Source organism: Leptopilina boulardi, unplaced genomic scaffold (assembly GCF_019393585.1).
Source record: "Leptopilina boulardi isolate dan_hultmark-lab unplaced genomic scaffold, ZJU_Lbou_2.1 LbouV2_123, whole genome shotgun sequence".
NCBI classification, from domain to species: Eukaryota; Metazoa; Arthropoda; class Insecta; order Hymenoptera; family Figitidae; genus Leptopilina; species Leptopilina boulardi.
The window spans coordinates 3,448,861-3,472,434 of record NW_026137667.1 but is presented as its reverse complement, the minus strand read 5'-3'; the positions used below and the strand labels follow the sequence as shown (position 1 = coordinate 3,472,434).

The following is a 23,574-nucleotide window of genomic DNA, read 5'->3' as shown; positions in this document are numbered from 1 at the left end:
TTTTTTTTTTAGAGTCATCGTGCGTCGGCCAACGACTCCAAAAAGAAGAATTTTTGAAACTATGTTTGCAGAATTGAGTTACAATCCTTCCCCTTTCTAGGTCAGTTTAAAAAATTGGATTTGAAGAGTTGCGCTAAAAAATTGTCAATAATGATACTTTGTACAAAGATTTATATATTTGAAACAGGAGAAAAATGTGGATTTTTACTCAATTTTACAAACGTAGCTTTCATTGTCATATTGGTAAAAGTCATTCATTGGGAATATTGGTTTTTTTTGTAAATTGTCCCCAGAAATAGAGAAAAAAAGCAAAATCTTGACTTATCATTTTGTTTTGAAGCTGGGAATCATCCTTGTCCAAATCGTCAGGGGATTTCAGCTTGGTCCAGTAGATTTCCATTTTCTTTTTGACTTGAATTAAAAAATATGGGAACTTGTTATTTTTTTTTTTTTTTGTTTTTGGGGAGAGAGAATTTTGAAATTATTTCTAATAGTGCCAAAATGTTGGAAGAGGCGGGGGTGGTGGCGGTTGCACCGTTGGATAGAGAGTTGGAGTTGCAATCAAGAGACACGTGGGAGGAAGTGGTGGAGGCACGGGAGGCATAACCGGGGACAGCGTAATCGCCGTGGCTTGATGCAGGGCCGTGCTACTCGTCGGGGCACAGAGCTGGTGCAGGGCGAGAGAGGGGCGCTGGCGTTGACGCTGACGCTGGCCCTGGGCCTCGCCGTTCTATTCCGAGTCTTGCTGCATTTTGGCGTGGCCATTTCCGGCGGAATTACTTGACGCACTTCCACTGCTTGGTGGAAAACTCGTCGGTATGGTGCGCGACGATGAGAAACAAAGTTTCATTATGTAGGGGAATTTACCATCTGAAAAAACAAAATGAATTTGTCGAATTAATTTTTTTTGACAAAATTAAATTTTTAAAATTCACAAATTAATAATAAAACAATAAATAGAATAAAAATTCCAATGGAAAAATAAATCAGAAAATTTTTTATAGAAAATTAGATTTCATTTTTAATTATTTTTCTAATCTAAAAATTTTGAAAATGAAATTTATCCTTAAAAAAATAAGAGAATCTAAGCCAAGAAAATGAAAATTTTTATTGCAAACATAAACTACAACTATATGAAAAAAATGTCTTCAGCAAAGACATAAACTTTTTAGAGAGAAAAATGAAATTCTTTTCAGCAACAGACGTAGATATTTTAATAAACATTCATATAATAAATTTCAAGAAATATTTATAATATTTGTCATGAATTTTCTTTTTATTTTTTTCATTAAAAAAACAAATTTAAATGAAGATGAAAATTTCTTTTGAAGAATTTAAAAATAATAATATTAATAAAGAGGGACAAATATAGTTGGCATTGTTTCCAACTTTGGATTATGCATATATAGAAAGAGAGAAAGAGAAGTAATGTAAACAATGGCAACTTACTGCTATTCTCGAGGGCGGTGTGATTGCACTCCATTATGGCAGCTACCGCAACACCGACACTACTGAATTCAATAAGACCGGACGACGACCGTTCAGATTTTAGAGGAAATAGCTTGACTGTTGTCGGTGCTTCTATGCCTCGTTCCACAAAGACACGATTTACAGTCTCTTCATTTAGATCAGGTGGTGTATTGAAGAAATGAACAATCTTCGATGGTGGTTGTATTCTATTTTTATTGGCCATCGCTGGATTCAAAAACCTGTACAAACAAAAAATTAAATTTTCATTTATTTTCTTTAAAAAATTAAAATTAGTGATAATAAGAGAGAAAAAAATTCCAAAGAAGAAAATGAAAAATCGAAATTGGAGTAATTGAACAAACTTGCCTGTTGTTCTTGCTGCCTGTGAAGTCCTTGAAACTGGCTGTCTTGTCTGGTAAAATATAAGGGTTTGTGACGTCCGAAAGGAAAGCTTGCTTCGAGAATCCTAGTTGAAGTTTGCCATCTGTACCAATTGTGACATTGTTCAGATTCTGCAGACATCTTTCAACAGCTATGCTGTCTCCCATTTGGATCATCGCGCAACCTTCCTTTGTTTTTAAGAATTTCACCTGCAAACAGACAATGAAAACAAAAAATTAATTAAAAAAATTAATTAATCAATATTAATAGAATTCATGAAATTGAATATTTTGAAAATGTTTTTTTAAATCAAAGGAAATTTTGTGAGAATTATAGTTTTTTTACATACCTTTGTGACATTTCCATAGAGACAGAAAAGATTGAAAAGTTTGTCGGTGTTAACTTTGTCGGGTTGTAATCCGTAAACCATCATTACGGAACCTTGTGTACTTGTTGGTGGTGTTTGGCCCAAAGTTGGCACATAACCCGGCCGAGGTGGTGTGGGATGTAATGGTTCTCGACTACCAAAATCACTTTTAAGTCCATATCGTTCAACGTATGGTTCCGCGTATGTCGTTGGACCATTGAAAGTCTCTTCATAACGATCATGTCCTGCGCCTGGGGGAAACGTAACTTGTGGCGTAGACCCTGGAACACGTAAACCTAAATTCAGAATTAATAAATACTGTACTGTTAATAAAATTTTATTTTAAATTTCAATTAATTAATTTTTTTTTATTTCACAAATTTTTAAAATGAATGAAATTTTTTTTTTTTGTAATTCCGTTTTTTATACGAATAAAGCATTGTTTTTCCTTGGATCGAAATGTGAATTCCAAACGAATGATGTTGCAAAGTTAATTTTTTATTGGACAGATTTCAAAGTTGCAAAGTTTTAATTAACTTAGAGAAGGAAGCTCCCTCGCCTAAAGGAAAAAGCTGAGTTTCATTAACAGTCTTGAAAAAATAATTGGCCAGTCTAAATAACGAAATGTTTTTACTCTCCCGAGGCAATTTCTTTATTGAAGAATAATTTATAAATACAATTTTCTCCAAGATTGGAGACAAAATTTTTAGAAATGGAATTTTTTTTTTTTTATTGAAAAAAATAATTAATTCTTACCATATGGTTGTGGTGCTGCTCCATACCTAGGCTCTGCTAAAAGAGGAGCTGGTCTTCCATTTCCCGTTGCGTCATTTTTATGCGTGCTTGATCCTAGAACAAAAAGCATTTCAACATTGTTATAATTATTCTTATTATTATTATAATTATAATTATTATCATAACAACGAAGTTTCCTTTTGCTAAAAGGCAAAGTTCTCTATGTTTAATTAAAGAAATAATTTTCAGCAGAAAATTTCCAAGTGGAAAGTTTCTTGACATTATCTATTTTAATATAACAAAATGTGTTGAGAAAGCACTGTTTTTTTTTTGTTACAATAATAAATTTACAATTTTTTGTTAAAGTATAAGAAAAACGATGCTTTTTATTAAAAGAAATGGAAGAAATACGATTTTCATAAATTGCAATTTCTATTCCTCGAATTAATATTTTTAAAGAAATTTTTCTCGTTCTATTTTATGGAAAATTAAAACTTTGTAAAAAAATTTTCCAAATTTAAACGTGTGTATTATTTGAGAAAAGCAAATTAGAACTTCTGGCTTCTCTTCTAATTTTGAAACTTGTGGTAATAAATATGTTGCTTTGCAGATTGTGACATGTTTCGAAACAGTCCGTTAATCAATCGCGAGAAGTATTACATATAAAGTCACTTGGTCATTTCGACAGTCAATTTTAGCAGCACTCAAATTGGTCAACTCCTCTCTCTCTTTCTCTCTCTCTCTAACAGCGTTATAGAATCGTGAATTTCTTGCTAAAATGTCGATATTTGACGGTTCACTTTGAAAATGTCGAGAAAGCATAAAAAATTACGTCATTTTTACAATCGCATATATTGACAATATTGATTCACTTCAATTGAATCCAGTTTTTAATTATCAAAAATCTTTTTTTTTTGTCAGAAATATCAAATTTCCAACAAATTGGAAACTCAATCTCAAAAAATACTTTTTTTTCAAATAAAAAATTAATTTTTTTAAATCAAATATCGTGAATCATTAAAAATGTGATTTAATTAAATTGTACCTAATTCAGAAAATAATTAATATGTTCTAATTAATGATAAATTAATCTACTATTTTATTGAATTATTTTTATGTAAAGAACTATTTAAAAATTTTCCCAACTTTAGAATAGAATTTTATAAATTAAAATACTGTAATTTGACGTTAATTTAAATTTAAATTTGCCCACTTTAGAATAGAATTTTATAAACTAAATTACTGTAATTTGGTTTTTGTACTCATTTTCATTTTTTTTTTCCTACTATTTTTATAGAAAGAAAAAATGTTAGTACAAAATCATGGAAAAAGCAGCAAATAAATCACCAACTTTAAAAAAAAATGAAGACTCTATAATTTACAGTATTTCAACCTGAAAGTCGTTCAATTTTTATGTGTTTATTTATTTTTCGATATTTTTAGCAAAACAAAAAAAAAAATTGTCAGCTAAAAAGTATTTTAAAAAAATGCGATAAATCAACACTTTTAAGAATTAACTGTCAATATACGATTTTTCTTTCGCTTTTGAAATAAAATTCCTTTAAATTTGCATTTAAAATTTAAAAAAAAATCAAATTTTAAAAACTTTAATAAAATTTTTCGACTACTTTTTATTCTTTAACAATTAAATTTTAGAATAGTTACTATTGTCAAAATAACTAATTTATTTTCGATTCTTTAAGTTGAAAAAAAATCGTCATAAAAAATTACTTTATAAAATAAATTATCGTTTCAAAAAAATCACATTCTCAAATTGGAAATAGAATTATAAAATCGTTTTTATATATGGGCTTTCATGAATGAACATTATTTATATATATATATATATATGTTTGTGAAAATCAATATCGATTTTTTAGAGAGAAAAGAATCATCGAGAAAATTGCGCCACTATAAATTTGAAGAGTACGTGGGTAGCTACTCTCGCCATTCATAAACGGTTGGTTTTCTCTGTCTCTCGGTTATTATGAATTGAAAATTGACACTCAAGAGACGTTATTTGAAGCTTTTTATTTGAGCTATTATATCAGTTGGAGAAAGTCGTAAATTCTTGATTCTCACGAGAGTCACAGTGAGAGAGAGAGAGAGAGAGAGAGAGAGAGAGAGAGAGAGAGAGAGAGAGAGAGAGAGAGAGAGAGAGAGAGAGAGAGAAAGAGAGATGGTTGATGGCTATAGAACTGGGCTGTATCGACCTCCAGAGTCGCCACGCAGACTACCACCGCGCACCCCATAAGCTATATAGAGAGTGCATAACACTAGAATCTGCAGTTTCTGTATGTGTATATATATTTCGATGGTTCAACCACACAATAATTTTTTTGTTTTTTTTTTTTTTAAATTCTCTTCAATATTTCAAATTTCGAGTTTCAAATATTTACACACACACAATCAATTTCATCAAAAGCAGATTTTGGAGCAAAAAAAAAAGAATAAATAAAAATATATTTTTTTTAGAAAAATTCCTTCTTTTTAATGACAAAAAGAGTAATTAAAATTTTTATTACACCCTCAAATTCGTGTTTAATTTAAATCTATGTCTATTAAAATACGAAATATCGAATGTCAATGAAAAAAAAGTTAAAATTAATTATTGTCATAAAAAGCTTGAAATAAGATAGAAAATGGGTTTTATTTCTAAAAAGTGCCATGAAAGATATAAAAAAAAGAAGAAGAGATAAAAAACGAATTTAAATTTCTTATTTGTGAAAAATAAATTTTATTCTGTAGTTTTATGGTGGAAATAAAAATTCTTAGACAAATCGTATACCTAATAATGCAAGGATAAAAAAAAAGTTACATTATAAAATACTTCATTTGGTAAGGAAGTAAAAAAAATCGAATTCTACTAAAAAGAAAAATTGTATTGAAATCGAAATATAAATTATAAATATTTTATTTAGCAAATAAATTATAAAAACACAAAAATAAGCCAATTAAATATTTCCCTTACAAGAAGCTTAAAAACTGTGTTACATATGTAAGGACATTATCAAATTAAGAAAATCACATTAACTCTCTATGCAGAAAATTTTCTCTTTATAATTTTTATTTTTAACATCACATCACACATGCCCTTAATATTCCTTTTTTTAAACATTTGATAAGCGAGAATATAAAATCAATTCTTCAAAAAAAATGCTATTTTTCCGAGTCTCTATATTTAGAATCTTTTAAAAGTGAATTGAAATTAAATTAATTACATCAATGTCAATTACAATGATTCTTTAAAAAGCGTATCATAATTTGTTAAAAATAATTTATTCAAAACTAAAAATAGAAGAAAATTTCTAAGAGAAAAATAATATTTTAAAAAATTTAATTTATTTAATTATAAATTAAAAATTTAATTTTAGTAGAAACTGAAAAAATATAATTATTTCAAATAATAGAAAAAAAAGAAGAAATTGTCACTCGATGGGTGTGAATTAATAATCGGATGAATATTGTTCATCACTAAATATATGAACAATGAAGAATAATTAATGGAGAATAGACTTAAGAGCCTATTTACCGGTTATAGCGGAATCTGATTCAGAACCTGAGAGGAACAATAATACAAGGACACCATGGCATTATATCCGATAATACATCATTCCCTTTGACGCCTATATCAAGGCTTTTGTTTGAAATACAACGTTAATACAAATTTGATGTACAATGTCTTTGATCATCTTCCTCGAACTATATAATTTATCCAGTACCTATAAATGCAAAAAGAAAATGTCTTGGGAAAAACTCTTTTTCTTTCGCATATTATATGTGGTGATAAATTTTTAAATATAAAAATTTCAATAAATGTATTTTACAAATATTTCTAAAAAATATAATAATATTAATAAAATTCATTTATTCAAAATAAAAAATATGTAAAATATTTTTATAAAAAAAATATCAGTTACCTCTTGATTATAATTCAAATAAAAAATATTTTATCATTTAAGCAAAAATTCTCTGGACTTTTAATCAATTTTCCACGTCTTAAATTGTAAAATCGTTCGCTTACTGAAACTGTGTATATATATACATTCTTTGAAAAGTTTGTATAATTTTCATGTCGAATATCTCTCAGGGGAGATGGAAACATTTTCTCAAACGTGACTAGATTAAAATTTAACTTTTTCATTTGTGATTCAAATATATAATATTCATTGTTTTTCTTTTTATAGATATATTAAATGAATAAAATTCTACTCAAATGATATTATTTAAATTATATTCTAAGGGAAAAATTATATATGTTCCAAAAAAAGGGGAAATTATATATTCACATTTAAATATATAAAAAAAAAATCTTAAAATATTAGAAAATTAAATAATTTTTTTTATCGCGTTTGATAATGCTTTTGATAAAGTTGATTAATTTGATTATTGTAATTTTCCAACTAGTTTAATTTTGAAATAATCGAATGTATCACGGTAAGAGAATTTAAATAGAATCTCTATTGAAAATTTATATCACGTAAGTTACATTTCACTAAATCGCATTGTAATTATTATTATTATTATTATTATTATAATTATTATTATTGTTATTTGGCTTATATTTAGCGCGAAAAAAAATTAATATCAAGTGTCACAGATTCTATGAATTATTTCATTCTCAATCTATTTCCATCTAAATAATTATTATTTAAATTATTAAATAAATTATTATTAATATTTTAAAATTATTTTAGTAAATGAATGATCTAATTAAAATTACTTTAATAGAAAAAAATGGCTAAAGCTATTAAACTTCTACTATAAAAACTATTTTAATATTACAGAATGACAATTTTTTTCCATTTTGTTATTTAAAAAGATATAATTTAAAAAATATTAAAGAAATTGAGATTTTCCAGGAAAAATGAGAAATCTGTGCCACAAATAACAAAAGAAAAAGATTTTCAGGTCTGTTTGCCGCTGTTCACCCTAAAAGAAAATTATTATGTTTTTTTTTTATATACAACTTCTGGGACGTCGATTTGTGTTTGGTTAAAAAAAAAAGAAAAAAAAAAAAAAAAAAGAAGTGAAGCATCCAACCAATTACCGTTATAGTTGGCAATGCCAGGTTTACTTAGAAGTCGATCTAATCGATTGGTTACGGTAAACAAGGGCAATGCTACATTGAACGAAGAAATTGAAAAACTCAAAAAGATATTTGTTTGATTCTATTTTCAATACAGAATATATCTACTCATTTATTTTCTATATAAAATAAATTTTTCAATCAATTTTTAATTCATTATTTTTATATTCACTTTTTTTTGTTTTATTTTCATTTTTTCTATTTTCTTATTCCAAAAACAAATTCTTTTAAAAATACCAAAAAATTATAAAATGGTAACAAAAAAAAAAATACTTTTGTAAACTTTTTTTTTAATGGAATAATGTAAGTTCCAAAAATGTGTCAAAAAAATGCTACCTCTAAACAATTTAAATTTTAAAAAATTAAAAATCTTAAAAAATTAAAAATTTTTAAAAAATTTAGATTGAAAACAAAAATGACAAATGGGAGAAATTGTAGCTACGTTAATTTGCCGCAAATTTAATAATAACAACAAAAAATAAAAAATAAAAAAAATAAGAAAATTAATTAATTAACGTTAATTTGCCGCAAGTTTAATAATAAAAAATAATAATAAAAATAATTAAAAAAATAGAGAAAATAGGAAAATTAATAAATAAAAAAAAGTAATTAACAGGAATAATAAAAATAAAATAATAAAAAAAATAAGAAAATTAATTAATTTTAACGTCAATTTGCCGCAAGTTTAATAATAACAATAAAAATAATAAAAAAAAAATAGGAAAATTAATTAATCAATGTTAATTTGCCGCAAGTTTAATAATAAAAAATAATAATAAAAATAATTAAAAAAATAGAGAAAATAGGAAAATTAATAAATAAAAAAAAGTAATTAACAGGAATAATAAAAATAAAATAATAAAAAAATAATAAAATTAATTAATTAACGTTAATTTGCCGCAAGTTTAATAATAACAATAAATAATAATAATAAAAATAATAGAAAAAATAGGAAAATTAATTAATCAATGTTAATTTACCGCAAGTTTAATATTAAAAAATAATAATAAAAATAATTTAAAAAAATAGAAAAAATTAATTAATTAACGTTAATTTGCCGCAAGTTTAATAATAACAATAAATAATAATAATAAAAATAATAAAAAAAAAAATGGGAAAATTAATTATTTAATGTTAATTTGCCGCAAGTTTAATAAGAAAAAAAAATAATAAAAATAATTTAAAAAATAGAGAAAATAGAAAAATTAATAAATAAAAAAAAGTAATTAACAGCAATAATAAAAATAAAAAAAAACGATAAATTTTCATTGAAATGAACTTTTGTCAAAAGATGTAGGAGACATTATATCAGAGACAAGTAGCCAGTTCAACAGGAAACTGGTCATTAATTATCCTGTTGGTTTAGGTCTGCAAAGTGCAAACGATCAATCGTTCACACAGGTATCGGTTTGATTTATCAGCAAATTAAAGTGATTTGATCAATTAATCGCACCCAAGGGAGGTGAGAGTGGGGGGGGGCAAACACAGTTGGATCAATTGTAGCACATACTGGACTTACCGTTACGGCGTCAAGTTCAACAATAAACGTGTTGAATAACAATGTTGTTCATGATCATTCTACATCTCTCTCTCTCTCTCTCTCTTTCATGATAGGAACCATTGCCGTAGACCTGCCTAAAGCCTCACTCACCAAAGAGCCTTGAATTTGTCCTGCACGTGTGAATCCCATCATCATCATCATGATCATCTCATCTCATCATCATCAACATCATCATCATCAACATCATGATCATCATCACCTCATGTCAACAACGAGAAGGCTGCATCTGCACACAGACAAACATTCCAACATAACACCTCTTTCCTCCAAATTTTTCGGCTTTTGGCCATATTTATCCGTGTTGTGGTGATTTTTTTTTTTTCTTCAATTGTAGAAAGAGAGTTAGTCAGCCTTGATTTTGTTGTTGTTGTTGTTGTTGTTGTGTGACTATATAAACGAAAGGAGATTAAACGTGTGCCTATTTTTTGTCTGTTTTTAGTAATACTTTTTTTCCTAATTATACAATTTGTGAAGATCTGTACTGTAATTATTTTTCTATTTTTTAAATTGTATTATATTTTTTGTATTTTTTTGTATTTGTGCTGTAAATTATTTTTTGTATTTGTAAATATGATTTTCTGTATTTTATTTATTTCTTGTAGTATAATTTTTTTTTGTACTATGAATATTTTTTGTACTATGAATATTTTTTGTACTGTGAATATTATTTATACAAATTTCTTTGTATATTTTTTGTATTATCTTTTTTTATATCTATTTTTTGTATAATATACTTTTTGTATTATCTATTTTTTGTATATTTTTTAAATATATTTTTTGGTATCTTATTTTGTACACTATTTTATATTTTGTATTTTGTTTATTATTTTGTTAATTTTTCTGAATATTTTTTGTATCTATTTTTAGTATATATTTTTTTGTATAATATTTTGTATATTTTTCTGAATATTTTTTTGTATATTTTTTTTTGGTATATTTTTTGTATATTTTTTTTGGAATATTTTTTGTATATTTTTTTTGGTATATATTTTGTATGTTTTTTTTTTGTAAACATCGATTTTTTATTGTAATTAATATACAATTTCTTGAGGTTGTTGTTGTTTTTTTTGAAATTATTAATTTTTTTATTGCCGGGACTCGATTTGGCGAAGTAGACGGTGACAGTGGTCGATTGAATGTTTGTCTGTGAGTGCACTTGGTAGCCCTTTTTTTTTTTTTTATTTTTTATTTTTTTGTGGTGAAGATTTTACTGGATTTGACCAGAAATATTGATTCTCTGGGTTCGTGCGCTATTTTTTTTTTTTTTTCGTTTCATGGTTGGTCGATGGTTGGTGGGTGGAGGGTCCGGCAGATCTACGGCGTAATGTGTGACGTATGTGAACAGAATATCTTGTAAAAAGTTGTGCGTTCTATATTTTTTTTTTTTTTTTTTATCTCGATAAATGTCGTTTTCTGTGAAAATTCCGAGTTTCTTTTTGGAGTCAATTTTTTAAAAATGTTATTTTACAATTAATTAAAAATTAAATAAAAACGAATTAAAATTAACTTTTTCTTTTGAGTTTTCGAGATGCGGAGCAAAATTTGGAATTGGGTGAAAATTAAATATAAATTAAGAAGAGAAGAGCAGAAAAGAGGAGAGAATTGAATGGCTAAATATTAATGCGATTAGATTGTGAAAAATTACTTTTCTTATGAATTTTTTTTTTTTTTTTGAACTGACGGGAAAAATCAGAAGAAAAGAGCGATGATTGATCTGTTATCGAGAGGTTCGAAATGAAACTCCATTAAAGAGACACCTCTTCTTTTGTTCAGTGGCTCTTCTTGAGTGCTGACACAGCACCTGGGGTATCTGACTCTAAAGTTAATCAGTAAAATTACTCGTTAGAGAAAATTAACGAAAAAATAATTTTTTAAGAAGATTCATCTTTAGATTATTAAGAATAATGCACTTGAAAGAGATCGACATTGTTTTTTTTTCTCAGTTTAAGAACCTTATCTTATTTTTTTTAAATTAAATCAATCCAAAGAAAAATTAAATTTTTATTATGTTAACTAATTTCTTTTTTTCATTTAACTTTTTATTTATATATTTATTGGAATAATTAACTTAAATAAAAAAATTAAATTTTCATCGATTATAAAAAATGCAAAGAATAAATATTATATTAAAACAGAATTTAAAGAATAATTCGAAAAAAAGAAAGGCTGAGAAAAAAACCATGCAAAAAAAATTGGAGCACAACTAGTATAAATAAAAAGCAATATTTTTAAAACAGAAAATATGTTTTTCATTTGATTTTCTTGATTCGAATCCTCCATAATTCCAAAAAAAGGAAAAACATAATTTTTTTTTTGCTTGATAAAATAAGAAATCGAAGAACGAAAGAAAATTCAAGACTTCTACAATAATTGATTTCAAGTTTGAGAAACAAGACTTGACCATATTCTCGATCTTATCAGGAATGTATATATAAAACGAGAATTTTTTTTTTCTTCTAAAAAAAAAAAAAATGTCAAGAAAAGTTTCTCCAACTTTTTCGGTCTTTTTCTACAGAGTGCATGCTTCCTTCTAAAATGAAACGAGCTACATGGATGAAGATCTGAAAAATTGGAAAAATTGTTTCTCCTTTCCTTGTTCTTTTCTTTATAGTTTTTGAAGAGTTTAAAGACAAAAAAAATGCGATTGTAAGAAAAGGGAATATTTAAAAAATTTTTTTTTAAATACAAATTTCTTCTATAATTTACCAATTTGCAATATACTCACCTAAATCTGCTTTTTTAATATTATATATAGGAAAGATGAAGAATCAAAGGGGCATCTCGAAACTCAAAAGATAAATAATTGGATGATTTTAAAATTAATAATATTTATATAATAAACGTTGCTCGATTATTGGTTTCATATATCTTGCTCTGCAGTGAGTTAGTTCAGTGAAATCTTGTGTGGATCTTCTTTGATTGTTACAATGATTTAAAATTTAATTATTGTTGTGTGAATAATCATGTTTCTTGCCAGTATAATTTTTTTTCTAAATATATATATATATGTTGTCTGATCCTTTCGTTGAGTGTATGCGTTTGATTTCAATATGTACGAATGCGGTACACATTGACTGTGTTCAAGTAATGTACTATATCAATGTACACGATGTTATCCATCGAGTATCTCGTAATTTGTGGTTACGATGGTTATAATTGACGCTAACTGGACACACGAGCTCACTAACAGTCAATAATATATATATATATAAATCAAAATTGATGAAAACATTGAATAACGAGTTTGCATGTCATTAAACCCGAATAGTATTGAAATTTTTCAAATCATTAAATCATTTTACATTTATTATACATTTACCACAGTTTTTTTATTTTTGTGTTATTGCAAAAAAAAAATATTTAAAAAATTCCACACTTATCGAATAAATGTTTGCCAATTGATAATATTTGTCTCTCGAATTTTTTTTTTTCCAAACCACAATGTTTCTACTCGTTTGGTTTATTGAATAATTAAAAGGTTTTTAAAATTTTTTAGAGCTAATAAAAGAGTTTTTTTCGGGAAATAATTTTTATCATTTTATATTGATAAAAAGTGTATATAAAATGTATATATAAATAGTTGTGAAAAAATCGTGTATTATTAAAAAAAAAAAAAAAAATGGGAAAAAAATTATTTAATACAAATATCAGTGAGTTAACAATGTCCATTTGTTTAATAAAAAAAAATCACATTGGGGAATATAAAAAAAAATACTTTTTCTAAAATTGTAGTAAATTATCGATAAATCAATCATAACCCATTTTCTATAATTAAATCAGTTACAATATTCATTTTAAAATGATAAAAATATTTAAATTGAAATATTGATTGCTGAAAATTATTATAGATGACATATTTTCTCAATTAAATAGAAAAAAGAAAAAAAAACATGTAAATAATTATTAATTAATCGCAATAATAGATATTAATTGAAAATTTAAATTTAAATAATTAAATAAAAAAAAGAAAAACATTTCATGTAAATAATTGTTAATTATAATCGCAATAATAGATATGAATTGAAAATTTAAATTTAAATAATAATACACGACAGTTCTATACAAAACGAATTAAATAAACAATTTAATAAAAAATTAAAAAAATTTCGTTAAAATTTTTTTTTTATAATTATTTCTCTGTAGAAAAAAAAATAATGGCCTGTTATAGAATTCAAGTAGGAGCTTTTATGTCTCTGCCCTGGATAGTTTATTACAAAGAAAACACATCAGCGTGAAGTGTGTGGCAAGTGGATTGGGATTAATTCGAGAATCTAGGAAAGAGTGAGTGAGAGAGAGAGAGAGAGAGGTGATGGACAAGCGATTATCGTATATAGGTATATATGGTTGCCAGGGTGATTTTGTCCCGTAAAAGGTAACAGCTCCACTTAATTCCACCAGCGATTACGTGATTGTCTTTCGTGCTAACCGATACTCCCTCTCTCTCTCTCACTCTTATATCAAGAACCGAAAGGCAGGCTAATTGTTAGATCAAAGTGATTTTCCGTGTTGGAAAGCCTCAATCAAAAATGCAATTTCATTCCACTTTATATCGACTATTGACATTTTTAAATTCCTTTCACACAAATAAGAAAATAGTTTTCCTTTATTTTAAATTACTTTATTATTTATTTCAACATTTATTTATTATAATAATTTAATTTATAGGCAATTATTATTATTTTTTTATTTTATAATTATATATTAGGTATATATTTAATTATTATATTATTATTACTAATTAATTATATTATCAAATTATATTATCCCTTGTATTATTTATTTTGTGATTATAATAAATTCCTTAAAGTGAGAATGGTAATTTTGTTTTTGAATTTAATATTGTAGTTATTTTATCCTTTTTTTTTAAATATTACTTTTTGTAAATTACTTTCAGGGAAAATAATTTTTTTTTCCAAATAGATAAAAAAAAAAATTTTCCTGACTACCTATAACTATTATTATTGTTGGAGTGGAAACTAAATAGGTAAAGTGGAAGGCTTTTCAAAAGCAAGTAGTGGATTAATAACGCTCGCCGCAGTGGTATATAATTTGCGTTTAGATCATAATCATAACTGTTACGAGAGAGAGAGAGAGAGAGAAGCCAGAGTCAAGCTCAGTTGGTCCATCTAGGATTTCATAGCTAACCATCATTTCCACTCGAATTACCCACTTCTATTACAGGAAAAAAAAAAAAAAAAAAATTTCCAACCAAGAGAAGGCCATCTCAAATGAGATGGACACAATTTTTTCCCTAATGCTCATCTTTTAATGTAATTTTATCATAAAAATTTTTTTTTCCCCTAACTATAAGAATATTTCCAAGTGTAAATTAGAAAAAAAAGAAGAAATTTTGATAACTTTCTGATGTAAATTTGACAAAAAATACTCCCAGAATTAAATATTTATTATTTTTTATTTATTTATATTAATTTCTATTTATTTATTATTTTCCTTTACTAATTAGTAATTAGTAAAAATATTTTTAATTTCACTATAATTTAAATTCGTAAAAATTTTGAATTAAAATTCACTGTACGAATTAGTAATTTTACCAACGAATAAAAAAAAAAAATTTTATTAGCAAAATTAAAAAAAGAAAATATTTAGAAAAAAAGGAGACATAAGATAAATTTTCTAATATATTCTAATAACGTTTTTTTTATATCGAATATCATAATATACATATAGGAGCTTTGAGTTATTTTTTCGATAACGGATAATGGCAAACGAGAAATGAGAGATTGATTAAAAAAAGAAGAATGGAAAAAAAAATCGAACTAACGTCATAGTATAGAAAAAACAAGAGGGAATCTATTGAACTATCGACACATCTAACTTTATAGAAACGGTAGTTGCAACACAATATATATTTTCTATATATATATATATATATATATAGAAAAAAGAGTGTTTCGCCAGAGAACGGCTGGGCTTTCAATTACCGGCTTCAGTTGCATCGAGAAAATGTTTTGTGGGTTTTGACGCTACTGAATTGCCCGCCAGTCGCGGTTCAATTTCCTAGGTGCAATTTCCTTGTCGGTATGTGTATATATATATCTATATATAGATGCGTCGAGATGACATTTCTATTCCAGAACTAACGAAGGAGATTCCAAAGAAAAAAACGCCTTTTTTTTTCTCTATCTCTGATTCGATTCTTATATTAAAAATCCCAAATGAAATATAATTTTTTTTTTGCCCCAAATATTTGCTTGTGAATTGCATTTTTTGCCGAATGTAAAAAATAACGCCGAAAAAAAAATTTCTTTCCCCAGAAAATTAAAAAAAAAAAAGTCGCCATAATTATTTTTCGTCAACAAAAATTTACTACAATAGTAAAATTCCAAGTATAATTGAGAATAAAAAAATGTTAACGAAAATTAAATTTGAATTTTACTTTTTTTTTGAGGAGAAAATCAAATTTTTTTATATTGCTTATTTCTTTTTTTATTTTTTAAAAAATATTTCCTTTTTTTGAAAAAATAGGGTCAGGTTAAATTCAGGACACACTATGTTGGTATCAAGGGAGAAATGTGATAAAATACGATACTCTTTTGCTCTCATAGTGAAACGTAATCCTGTGCAATCTCACGACAAGAGAGCCACTGAGAGCTCATGTATCTTGTATATCACGCGCGATCTACTGCGTTGTCATGGAGATCAGTGTTCATTTATACAGACTATTAAAGCATGAATATAGATCAACAAATTATTTTCAAATTATCTTTTGCATATATCTTTTATCTATTAAAAAAAACCAATTACTAATTCACTCTTTCTATATGAATTCCCCCCGAAAATCACAATGTTTTCACATTCTATTTTTAAATTTAAAAAAAAAACAAAAATTTACATTATATTTTTTTAAAACAAATAATAAATTATAAACTTAATTATGAAAATAAAAGGATTTATTATTCATCAAGTGGTGGTAGTTGAGGGAGATTGCATTTTTTTTTATTTCTTGGAAAAATGTAAAATACGGAATATTTTGTTTTTCTTTTCTGCTTTTCTAGCATCCACTAGAGCAATGGAAAAAAATACCTCTCTAATTTTTAACCATATGAAAAGCAGTTCTAAAAGAACATAAATTTATTTTTTTATCATTATATTTTTTTTTTTGACAATACTCAATTTCTTGAAAATTTAATTGTACTTTTTTTAAAAATATAAATTTAATTAACATAGTTGTTAAAAAAATAAAGTAATACTAATTAAAAGTGGTGATGGATTCTTACAAAACTACTTTACTTGATAAAAAATTAACCACGATTTTTGTACATTTGAAGCTGAGTTTCCAAGAATATTTAATTTTCACTTGTGGTTTTATTTAATTTTAACTCGAGAACGTAAAAGAAGGAGAGAGAGAGAAGCGTAGGTAACGGTAAAAGCTCTTCATCGTAAGGGGGTCCAAATGAAATGACCAGGAAAATTTTTTTTCCTCAACTCAATGAATTATTTAATTTAATTTTACTATATATTAATTTATTTATAAAAGTGATAATAATTACGTTTTGCTATTAAAAAAAATAATTCTTTTGAAAATTGAATTTAAAAAGAAATTATTCCAGTGAATATTATATATTAGTTTTGGATGGAAATTCTCATTGGTAACCGCAAACTATCGAAACTCACTAATTTTGTGAATAATGTTCCGAGGAATTTCCTTCAGGATATGGACACGCAAGATAGAACGTGGTAAGCGTAGCGCAATTATCGACAAACGGTTTCCACTCCTTCTTGTTGCTTGGCTACGGAGCAAAGTACAGGTAATGCAATTTCGGTGTACCGAAAAGTCTGTGTACCAACAACATGTACAAACCCCTAGAATTTCACAAATTAAAGCACCGAGAGAGGGACCTTAACCAATTTGCAATCAATATTTATATATATATACAGACGACTATCTTATTTTATTTTCCTTCCACTAAATTCGTTTTTAAGATAATTACTAAAAATATTTTTTTTTTCAATTTTTACGATAGCAATGATCTTTTTCTACTGTGGGAATTTTTTAAATGTTCCGTCTGACTAAAACAGAATTTTACTACTGACAATAAAAATAGACGAAATTCAACAATTTTATTCGTCTGACTGAAAATCACTTTTACTACTGCGGAAAATAATTTTTCATTGTATAACTTTCTGTATAAGTAAAAAAATGTACTTCTTCTGACAAAATAATTGGAGAATTTGGAATCGTTCTGTCTGACTTAAATCTACTTTAACTACTGACAATGCAAGAATTCGGCTACGTTCTGTCTGACTAAAAATTAGATTTACTACTTGAATCATAATTTTTTTTCAGAACTTTCTGTTTCAATAAAAACTAATTTTATTACTGATACAAAAATTCCAATTCTGTCTGACTAAATAGTAATTTTACTACTGACAAAAAAATTGAAGAATTTTGAAAAATCACTTTTACTACTGGTATCAATATTTTTTAAAAATTTTAAACTACTGTCTGACTAAAAATTACTTTTACTACTGATACAAAAATTCCAATAATTCTATTCGACTAAATATGAATTTTACTACTGAAACAAAATTTCCAATTCTGTCTGACTAAATACGAATTTTACTACTGGCGTAAAAAATTAGAGAATTTAGAAACTTAATGTCTGACTAAAAATCATATTTTACTACTGGTATCATTATTTTTGAAATTTAAAACTATTGTCTGACTAAAAATTACTTTTACCACTGGCACAAAAATTCCAATAATTCTGTCCGACTAAATACGAATTTTACTACTGACACAAAATTCCTAGAAATTCTGTCTGACTAAATACGAATTTAACTACTGACACAAAATTCCTAGCAATTCTGTCTGACTAAATACGAATTTTACTACTGACACAAAAAAATTAGAGAATTTAGAAACTTACTGCCTGACTAAAAATCAATTTTTCTACTGGTATCAATATTTTTTTAAATTTAAAAGTATTGTCTGACTAAAAATTACTTTTATCACTGACACAAAAATTCCAATAATTCTGTCCGACTAAATACGAATTTTACTACTGACACAAAATTCCTAGCAATTATGTCTGATTAAATATGAATTTTTCTACTAACACAGAAATTGCGAAAAATATAGAACTATTGTCTGACAAAAATTACTTTTACTACTGACGAAAAAAATTCGAGAATTTAGAGCAATTCAGTCTGACTAAAAACCACTTTTACTACTTACAAAAATTTAAAGAATTCGCAACATTTAGTCTGACTAAATTCAACTTTTACTCCTGCTAAAAATTTCTAAATTTCAGCAACATTCTGTCCGACTAAATCCACTTTTACTACTGATGTTAAAAAAATCCTTGCCTGACAAAAAACTCTCTTATACTACTGTCGCCACTCTCTAAATTCAAAAATTTTCCCTAATTCGTGAAATATTACAATTTAATTTAGTAATATTTTTTTTATTAAACCTGCCTTCTGATTTATAAGTTGAAAAATTCAAAATTAATTTTTTAAATAAAATTATTACACCCAGAGAAATATTTTATTTGAGACGAATAAAATTTGACTCAAAAAAAAAATATACATTTGTCTCGGAGCCTAATAATTTATTTGTTTCGAAAAAAAAATTTAATTTAGGACAAATAAAATTTTATTTAGCGCAAATAAATATTTATTTGAAACAAATCAAATTTATGTAAACCAAATAAAATTTATTTGTAACAAATAAAATTTATGTAAACCAAATAAAATTTATTTGAAACAAATAAAATTTATGTAAACCAAATAAAATTTATTTGAACCACATTAATATTTGAAGCAAATAAATAATTATTTGGCTCCGAGACAAATACACGGTTGCATCAAAATAAATTATGATTGATTAATTTGAAAATTGTTTCATTTATTAAATGAATTGCCTGGAGTATATAATTTTTTTTTTTTACATAAGGACGATGTCTAGACACACAGAATATGTGAGTGTATGGCGTATTTTGCGCGTGGGTTTTGCGAGTTGGTGATGCGAAAATTACGAATGACAAGATATATATACGAAAATGTGAGTGACTGGTCAAGCTGACGTAAATCTCCCGTGAAGTCGACACACTCCTATATACTCAGTGATTTTAAATTTCCTGATTGAAATTTGTGAGCCGCAAATTCTCGAAAATCTCTCTATATATAATAAAACGAACAAAATGACAACATTGTATTTCTGATTTGTTTCTTTCATCGCAAAATCTCATTCTATGCATCATTAAAATGGAACGTGCGCACGCTAACAAATTAATTATCACCTGCGGAAAACTTTTGTCATTCTCGTGTGACAATAAAAAAAACAAAAAAAAAAGGAAACTTCGCACCAAATGAACACTTTCGCACATCATTTATTTTAGAAAATTGTCCCTTGGTTACCTCCTGACAATCGGTTCACACACACTGTAATAAAATTTAACGAGCTACATTTCTCTTAAAACTCGATATTTATTTAAATAAGATTTTTGCTAAAATGAAATTTTCCGTTATTTTTATTCGTTTAAAAAAAAGAGGGAATTTTATTACATCAGAAAAATAAGCGAAAAGAAATTTCTTGAGAAAAATCAACGTAGGAATTTCTTTTTTTTCTCTCTTTTTGACGAAAAATGAAATTTTCCAGCAAAAATATACATGGTTGGTAGTTTTGACATCAAAGCAATGTGAATTCCAAATTCACTATATATATATAAACAAGTTCTTAAACAAGTGTTGCTCTGAAGTGCGGCACTTGTAAATATGATTAATTAACGCCGATTGTGCCACACAAGCCTCGAATGAATGGTACAGTGATTGTGCCAGAAACGAGAGATCGTCATTTAGAATAGAATATGTGTGCGTGAATATATAGTGTGCTTTGCGTTTTCATGTCTGCCGCAGCAGCAGCAGCCACGTTCGGAGTTTCTGCGCGCAAAATAGGGAAACTGGGAAATTTGCTGAAGTAGAAATGAAACAGCCAACTGTCAAAGTTCGAGGAAACTGGACAATTCACAAATACATTTTCGAGTGCACCAACCACGCGGAAACTCAATTCCAAGGACATGTATATATATATATATATATATATATATTTGCTAGAAAACTTTAAATCTCTCGAGACATTCACCTTTTAAAATAATTACGAATAATTATTTCTAATGAAAATATTTCGCTTTTGACTCACTCTACAAATTTTAATTAGTGAAAATTTCAACTTATTTTTATTCATTTTTCACTAAAATTTTAGTTAAAAAAAAAATACTAATAAATACTGATCAAATAGTAAATATTTTATTAAAAATATATTTTAAAAAAATATTACTAAAACAAATAGTAATATTTTACTACTAGTGAAAATTTACTCTCTACTCTCTAAATCTGAATTAGTAAAAATGTTTACTAATTTGAATTAGTGACTCACTTTTTGCTTCTAAATTAGTAAAATTTTACTAATTATTAGTAACTTTTACTAACAATTAGTAAAATTTTACTAATTCAGAAGCAAAAAGTGAGTCACTAATTCAAATTAGTAAACATTTTTACTAATTCAGATTTAGAGAGTAAATCTGAATTAGTAGTTTTTCTACTAATGAAAGAGTGCGGATTCGTTTACCAATTGAATTAGTAACAATTTTTACTCTTTTTTTAGTAGAAAACTACTAATTCATGGAGTAAGTCATATTTTTTACTATTTCAAATTAGTAAGCCGATTTACTCCATGAATTAGTAGTTTTCTACTAATGAAAGAGTGCGGATTCGATTATCAATTGAATTAGTAACAGTTTTCTACTAGCAATTAGTAGTTTTCTACTAAAAAAAAAGTAAAAATTGTTACTAATTCAATTGATAAACGAATCCGCACTCTTTCATTAGTAGAAAACTACTAATTCAGATTTACTCTCTAAATCTGAATTAGTAAAAATGTTTACTAATTTGAATTAGTGACACATTTTTTGCTTTAGAATTAGTAAAATTTTAATAATTATTAGTAACTTTTACTAACAATTAGTAAAATTTAACTAATTCTAAAGCAAAAAGTGAGTCACTAATTTAAATTAGTAAACATTTTTACTAATTCAGATTTAAAGAGTAGAGAGTACAGTAATTTTTTGTCAATTTTTAACAAAAACTTTAGTCAAAAAATTACTAATAAAATACTAAATCAAATAGTATCATTTTACTAAAACTACAGTAAAAGAAATATTACTAAATCAAATAGTAATAATTCATTAAAAATTAATAAAAATTTCTACTAATTTAAAATAGCAAAACGAATTCTAACTAATTATTTTATGAAAAAAACCTACGGAGAATATTTACAAGTGAAATTACAATAATCATATGACCTTAAGCAAATTTTATAGATAAAATTATAAAAATAAAAAATCTGTTAGTAAAAATTGAAAATTAATTAAAATTTCTACTTTGAGAGATAATAATAAGTTTAATAATGGTTTTAACAAAGTTATTTAATAATTTCTCTGTATATGATATATATATATATATATAATTCCGTTAACTTTTTGGATTTAAAAGGATATGAATAAAAGAGAAGCTTTATAATGAAATGTTGCGCGTTAATTGAAATAATCGGACGAATATAATTGCAACAGGATTTTCGAGTGAAATGTACGAATATAAATTCGTAACAGAGACGTAAAGTCGAAATATAAATTATTTTACAGATATTCCGTAATCGTTTATGTTAAAAATTTATTTTTCAATCATATATGGGCGAAATAATGAAAAGAAAAAAATTTTTTTTATTCAAATAATCGGTTATACTTTAATAATCAAATTATTTGAGGAAATAAATTTTTTTTTTTAGTGATATAATAAATTTTATAATTTTCCTTTTTATTTTGATATACAAATGTCATTAATGAATATTTTAAATTGATAATTATCCCTTGCGTCTGTATCATTTAATATTTTAAATTAGCGTCTGGGTTACTAATTAAAACTCACTTATTTTTATCAAATTATAAATAAATCGAATTTCGAGTATTTTAATATCTGTTCGATTCTATAACGGTAGCTATATAGAGAGACGTAAATGTTTCATAATTTTTATGCTATTAAAAATAAATACACAATTTAAATTAAATTAAATTAAATTTATACAATTTAAAAATTAGATTTATAAAAAAACAAAAAAAAATATTTCCTATTGTAATGATTATTGTTGCTATTTGTAAAGGAAACAAAAAATTAGTTGCAGTACCTAACAAAAGATAAATTTGTCTCAGAGCCAAATAAATATTTGTAAGTTTTATTTGATTTAAATAAAAACTTTATTTGCTCTAAATAAAATTGTATTTAAAACAAAAACTTATTAGACTCTTAGACAAATATATTTTTAAATTGATTCAAATAATTTTTTTTCTTACAAATAAAGGATTTCTTTGGTAGTAGAAAAAGTTCTTTAAATAAAAAACGACATTGTTTACATTTAATATCTTCAAGTTCTGAATATTTCCGTTTTATCAATATAGAAACAATTTTAAATTCCTTACTATCAGAGTATAATAACTTGAAAACGATTTTCAAACTTGCAGTGTGAATTTCCTGCTGAAGTAATTTGCTTAAGGAAAATGACTTTCTGAAACAAATCACTCTCTCTCTCTCTCTCTCCCTCTCTCTCCCGTTTTCTCCCTCAAACAAGAATAGTTTGAACGAAAGTAGTTTCGAATCAAATTTTCGCTCTGCCTCTCGCTTCGTTTCATTTTCTCCCTGAACATATATCGTGCGATTTTCAATGAAAGTCAAAAAAAAAAAAAAAGGAAAAAAGAAAAAACCAGGAGAAAAAACTTCCTATCGTGTCGAGTGGATATATATAAAGAGTATATACACATTGAAATATATGAACTTTTCACCCCGGTAATGTAGAATGTATTTTCATTTTCAAATTCGTGGAGAGGAACACGAGTGACTGCAAAATGGAGTTATATATATAAATAAATAATAGTGGAGTCGAATTGTACAATATAG

The 23,574-nt window shown here is 25.8% G+C and overlaps 2 protein-coding genes across 5 annotated transcripts in view; one reads left to right on the top strand and one right to left on the bottom strand.

Annotated features, from left to right (window-relative positions):
* Positions 1–23,574, top strand: part of LOC127291026 (39S ribosomal protein L34, mitochondrial) — a 456,612-nt gene that overhangs the window by 107,388 nt on the left and 325,650 nt on the right. The window lies entirely within an intron of this gene.
* Positions 139–23,574, bottom strand: part of LOC127291016 (heterogeneous nuclear ribonucleoprotein L) — an 83,425-nt gene continuing 59,989 nt past the window's right edge. For 2 of the 3 annotated variants that reach the window (XM_051319899.1, XM_051319901.1), the window contains exons 7-11: positions 2,975–3,067; positions 2,201–2,514; positions 1,837–2,060; positions 1,450–1,709; positions 139–870 (exon numbers count right to left, since the gene is read on the bottom strand). In XM_051319899.1, coding sequence (XP_051175856.1) covers positions 731–870; positions 1,450–1,709; positions 1,837–2,060; positions 2,201–2,514; positions 2,975–3,067 — 1,031 coding nt within the window. In that variant the 3' untranslated portion in view covers positions 139–730. The remainder of the gene's footprint in view (positions 871–1,449; positions 1,710–1,836; positions 2,061–2,200; positions 2,515–2,974; positions 3,068–23,574) is intronic. The other variant, XM_051319900.1, reaches the window with a different exon arrangement.